This window comes from Hyaena hyaena, unplaced genomic scaffold (genome assembly GCF_003009895.1).
Source record: "Hyaena hyaena isolate Hyena2069 unplaced genomic scaffold, ASM300989v1 scaffold_101, whole genome shotgun sequence".
NCBI classification, from domain to species: domain Eukaryota; kingdom Metazoa; phylum Chordata; class Mammalia; order Carnivora; family Hyaenidae; genus Hyaena; species Hyaena hyaena.
In genome coordinates this window covers 3,593,883-3,599,882 of record NW_024080733.1, presented here as the reverse complement: position 1 = coordinate 3,599,882, position 6,000 = coordinate 3,593,883, and the positions used below count along the sequence as shown (strand labels likewise).

General features: G+C 37.0%; 1 protein-coding gene across 2 annotated transcripts in view; it reads left to right on the top strand.

Moving 5' to 3' along the window:
* STK17A (serine/threonine kinase 17a) overlaps positions 1-6,000 on the top strand; it is a 39,736-nt gene that overhangs the window by 9,038 nt on the left and 24,698 nt on the right. For both annotated transcript variants that reach the window (XM_039235702.1, XM_039235701.1), the window contains exon 2: positions 1,812-2,024. In XM_039235702.1, the coding sequence (XP_039091633.1) occupies positions 1,812-2,024 (213 nt within the window). The remainder of the gene's footprint in view (positions 1-1,811; positions 2,025-6,000) is intronic.

The window sequence follows — 6,000 nt, the reverse complement described above, 5'->3', positions numbered from 1 at the left end:
ACGAATGGATCAGGAAGATGTGGTTTATCTATACCATGGAATACTACATGGCAATGAGAAACAGTGAAATCTGGCCACGTGTAGCAACATGGATGGACCTTGAGGGTGTTATGCTGAGCGAAATAAGTCAGGCAGAGAAGGACAAATACCATATGTTTGCACGTATAGGAGGATTAGGAGGAACTTGACGGAGGACCAAGGGGGAGAAGAAGGGCGGAAATGGTGGGGGAAAGGGAGAGAGGCAAACCATGAGAGACTCTTGAATGCTGACAAAAACTGAGGACTGATGGATGTGGGATGTGGGGGGGATGGGCATGAAGGAGGGCACTTTGGGGATGAGCACTGAGTGTTATGTAGAAACTAATTTGACAATAAACTATTTGTAAAAAAAAAAAAAAAAAAATAGTATATAGCAATGAGAATGAATCATCTACAATTACAAATAATAATGCGAATAAATCTCACAAACATAATGTTGAGCTAATAAAATATGACACATTGTAAAAAAAAAAAAATCTTTAAGGGGTTGAGGAATGATTGAAAATTGGAAAAGCAAGCAGCAGTTAAAAGATCATGTTAGCTGCAATCAATACCTGAGAAACTGGTATTTGGAAGAGAAAAAAGGTCTTTCTGTACTGCTCAGCAAAAGACCCAGACTTAACAGCCCTTCACTTGAGGCTTGTCATGAGAATCTTATTAATCAGGCTCCTGGGTGTCTCAGACACTTGGGCGACAGGCTCTTGATTTTAGCTCAGGTCTTGATGCTGTGCGTCAGACTCTACCCTGACAGTGTGGATTCTCTCTCTGCCCCTACCCCACTCATGCACTCTCTCTTATTTCTCAAAATAAATAAATAAACTTTAAAAGAAAAATGCACCCAGGAGTGGAAGAGACTGCTTCACAGTTTGAAAGAAGGCATTGGCATTTGGCATTAGGTTAAAAAATAAACAACCCTGTGATTTCTAAGTTGGCCTTCCAGTTGAGAGATTGGGTATTTATGGGTGATGACTATCACAAATTAATGATTTGTTTAATAATATTTTATTTAGCATGTGGCAAGTCCTATGTTAAGCAATTGATACGTATTGTGTACTTGAATTCTCACAGCAACCCTAGGAACCAGATTCCAGTATGTCCTCTCTTACAGATAAGGAAAACGAGATTTAGAAAGGTTAAATAAATTGCCCAAGGTTATGTGTCAGGTGAGCTGCAGAGCTGTTTGTGGGATTCAAGCTTATATCTGATTCCAGAGCTCATACCCTTAATTTGCTTAGCTTGACACCCCTGTGACTTGGTTATTAGTTTAATGACAAATGATAGTGTAAGGTATCAAATTAAACGTGTTCTGTCTTTATAGGAAAACTAGACCTTTCCAGGTATACTGTAGTTGAAATATATAAATGAGATCCCTAACTTTTATGGTTTTGGAAGGGTATAGTATCCGAGTCAACTCCATTCTCTTAGGAGTTCTGATAACTAGTTTCTCCTAACAAGTCAAATTGCTTTTTAAAAGATTTAAATCATTCTTATGTATAAATGTGTAAAAATATTAAATTATGTACAGCTGCAAAGAATACTGACTTTGATATTTGGTTATCCTCTGTTTAGAAGGAATTTTGCAGATTTGCAGTTACATTTTATTTGATTACAGATAGATGTATCCTATTAAATTCCTAAATGATAATGCTGTTTTTGTGATTGAATATAATCTAAATTTGAATATCCACTGATGAGTATTTTGAAATTTTACTAAAATTACCATTTCTAGAAAGTTGTCAAGTTTAACAGTAAATATTTTTGTTTAATTCTAGGGGGAAATTTGCAGTCGTGAGGAAATGTATAAAGAAAGATTCTGGAAAAGAATTTGCAGCAAAGTTCATGAGAAAAAGAAGAAAAGGCCAAGATTGTCGAATGGAAATAATTCATGAGATTGCTGTTCTTGAACTAGCACAGGATAATCCTTGGGTCATTAATTTACATGAAGTCTATGAAACTCCATCAGAAATGATCTTAGTTCTGGAATAGTAAGTATCATCTTCCTTAAAGGGAGTTTATTTGATAGTTCACGCTTCCTTTATAGGATGCTAGTCATCTGTGGTATGTGTTGGGGCCTGGCTCGGGAAATTTGAAGAATTTCCAGAACTTTGTCATGTATTTCTCATATTAACTTGACATTTTTCAAATTAACAAGAATGCATGTAGATTAGATTTTTCATCTTCATTCTTTAACAAAATTCTTCTGATAGTAGGGTGAAATTCTCTTATATTCTTATTAGAGGCATTCTTGAGAAAGTAAGTGATACCATCGTAATATTAAAAGACATTTTACAATCCCTTATATGTTCATATAGTCTGAGTTAATCTTATTTCGGAAACTATTGTTTTGATTCATACCGTGTTTTCATTTGAGTAAGGAGGATCGTATAGGAAACAGCTTTGGAAAATAAACAGCTTTTTCTTCTTAAAAATCCTGTTTTCCTCTCTACTTCTCCTACCAAAGGAAATGATTGATAGATTTGAATACATTAAAAGCCTTACTACATCAAGAAATACAAAGGAAAAGACAAGCTCAGGGAAAGTACTTCTCATGTATGTTCACCCAGAATGCTTAAAATTTCTTTACTGTGTAACTAGATCTCAGAAATTACCCAAAAACATGAACCTCCCAGTTTAAAAACAAAGGACAAAGGGTCTGTTAAATTTTTTTCAGCCAAATAAAACTGAAGATCTAATCAACTTTATTAAGTGACTCTAGCAAGTGGAGAGCAGCCCCAAGGCATTGTACAAAGTAGATAGGTTTTCTAGGAAGGAGGGCGTGGCAAGAAGTGTTTAGCAGAAGAAAAGAAAGGATTATTTCAGGCAAGATCACTTTCCCTTCTGGGAAGAGCAAGGGGTCTCATTAGGTGGATTATCTCATTTTCTTTTGGGGGATGGATAGGCCCCATGTGAGATTCCTGCTGATGCTGATCAGAAATTTTCTGACTGACTGGTTAAGACTTTCATTTCTGGGGAAGGTTGAAACTGTACTTGGAGTAGATACTAAGCCCCAGTTTTGTGACTTGGTATAAATGACACTATTGTGGGCCTGTGCTTTCCTTTTTAAGAGCTATGAAGACAATTCCACATAGACATACATATATAAATGGTCTATATGTACATGAAAGTATTGATTCTTACAATTTTTATAATGTAATTTAAAAGTAAGGTTTCAATTTCCCCTTGCATGAGTGGCAAAGATTATAAAGAAAAAGTGATATGGGTTATACCATCTGATTTATACACAGGTAGAAGTATTAATCGTACAACTTATCTGGAGGACAGGCTAGAGTTCTGTATCAAAAGCTTTAAGGAAAAAAAACGTTTCATCCAGCAATTTCACTTAAATATTTTTTCACAAGGAAATAATAAGCCAGTTGTGCAAAGATGTGTTAGAAAATGTTCAGTAAAGTTTTTTTTAACGTAACAAAAAATTATGTTTAATATAGAAGGGGGTTGGTTGGTTAAATAAGTGATAGTGTTACAAAATAAATTCCTGTGCAATGATTTAAAAAGATAAGGTAGATATAAACTGTATTGACATAGTTTTTAAATATTGTTAGAAAAGAAGAATGTTTATCTTGTTTTTAGAAACTTTAAAAGTTTGTAGAAAGCAAATTTTGGATGGCTAAAACAGTGTCTTCCTCTTGATAATATAATTCAGAGCATTGTGTTCATATATTTTAGTTTAGTAATTTCACTTCTAGGAATCCTTTCCAAAAACATTGTTAAATGTGAACAGTGAGAAACACGAAAGTGTTTCACACAAGGTATCTTTAATTATAATAGTAAAAATATTTAAAATGGTAGGATGGTTAACAAATGTAGTATATGTGAATTATATCTGAATAGAGCTCTTTTATGATTTTTTTTTAAAAGTTGGTATAGGAACCTCCTATATAAATCCCCTGCCTACCTAGGTTTTGGTTTCCAGTTTGCTTTGGAGAGGATCAAGGCAGGATTGGAAGTTGATCTAGAGACTTTGTGAAATACTGTTCTCTGACCGGATCTTGTTCTCTCCTGTTCTCACCAAACCTGCTCTTCAGCCTTCAACCCGGAACTCTTCTTAGGTCTTCCAGTCTTTCAGCCAGCCCCTGACTTTTTTCTTTCCTGTGATTCCCTTCAAACCTTATGTGGTTATTTTAACTAATCTCTCATCAGCACCTTATATTATTTCCTTCTTCCTCTTCCTCTGCAACTTATTTTGCCCATTTACCCTGGCCCATGCTGCATCCTGCACACTCTAGGGAGGATTTTGTGTAGTCTTTGACCTGCTTGTTACAAGTGTGAGAGTCCTCAGCTGGGCTCTTGCTGTCATTGGGTAATTCTTTACCTAATCTCTCATCCCCTTCTAGTAATGTACCCCCCAGGCCCCAGAAGGACCTAATCAGAATCCTTAATACCCTTGCTACATCATTCTCTTCCCATCCTCTGTGAGATACCTAGCCCTTTCTGCCCTCATGGAGAAAATAAAGGCGGCACACTCTCCCTCAGTGTCCCTCTGCTTTTAGTGCTCTCAGCCCACCCTTCTGTTTGAAGAAGTTTCCACTGCTTAACTCTGAGGCTTCAATCTTTACCTGTGCTAATTCTCTTCCTTCCTTTTCTAGGATCCTTGTTTTGTTTTTAAATCAGTTCACTGACCTTCCAGGCTTTCAAGGTGCTCTTGAAAGAGCACCTCTCCCAAGGTGGTTCTTTTCCCTCATCTTCCCATGTTTCTGTCTCTCCTGTCCTCAGGTTCCTTTTCCTCATCTCTGACTGTCTTTAAACCATCGTCCTGGCTCGCTCTTTCCTTTACTGCCGTCTCTCCTCCTTCAGGGAGCAGTCTGAATTTACAGCTTTCCTCACCTTGTGGCCTGTCTTGTTCTTCATCGATCCGTGCATCTGCCCGTGCCAGTGCTCCACGCCTCGTCTGCTGCACCTGCTCTGCCCAGATCGTCTGCCGCCGTCAGTCTCCTCATTTCAGTGTTCGTTCTACTTCTCACTCTCTGTAAATACTTCATTATACCTTCTCTCTTGAAATGACGTTCTTGGTTTTCATGGTCCTCTTTTAAAAAACAAAACAAAATACTTCTGTCAGCCTTTTACCCTTCTTCTTCTATATGAATACAAGTGCTTCCCAGAGTTCATTAGTGTTGTTCTTGTCATACTCTTATATTCTGTACATTTACTCTGAACAATAACAGTCTTAAGTTTGTGGCTTCAGCTATTCTTTACATGCAGTTATTTCCAAAGCTTTGTCTCCAGCCTTGGACCTTCTTAAGTTCCAACTGCCTACTGCATATCTCTGTATCCAACCACACATCATTACCAATTCAGGATCGATATGTGTGCACTCCTGCATTATCCTGATAATGCCTGTTTTTCTTTTCCCCATTTCCAGTGATAGCCCCATTTATTTCATAGCTCAGGCTAGAAACCTTAAATCTATCCTTGTTTTGTTTATCTCCTTTAAAAGCTCATGTATAATAAATTACCAAGTCTTACACTTAACCCTTTCCTTGCTGGGTCCCTTTATCTTGGTACTTGCTATTTCTCCTCTGTATCGGGTCCTCATTGTCTCTCCTGGGGACTCTCACAGTAGCTTCTTAGCTGATCACCCTGGCTTCAGTTCTAGGATGTTCCTCAGACTGCTGCTAGGTAATTAAGATATAAATGTTGTGATATTATTCCCTGGCTTAGAAACCTTTGGTGGCCTCTGTTGCTTCAGTGATCATGTTTTTAGAACCACAAATGAGTATGATTTGGCTAAAAATGTTTGTATTCCTTTTTTTGTATGAAGGGAAAGTCTTAGCAATATGTGTTTAGATATAGAGATATCAAAATTCATGGCCACATGAATAATATGTTGTTATGAAAACAGGTTTATGATCACTATGTCAGTAACGCATTTCAAATATACTTAAGTACGCACAATATGCACTAGTGCTAATAGGTGCTGGTGGTATAAAAGTGAAAACAGCATAG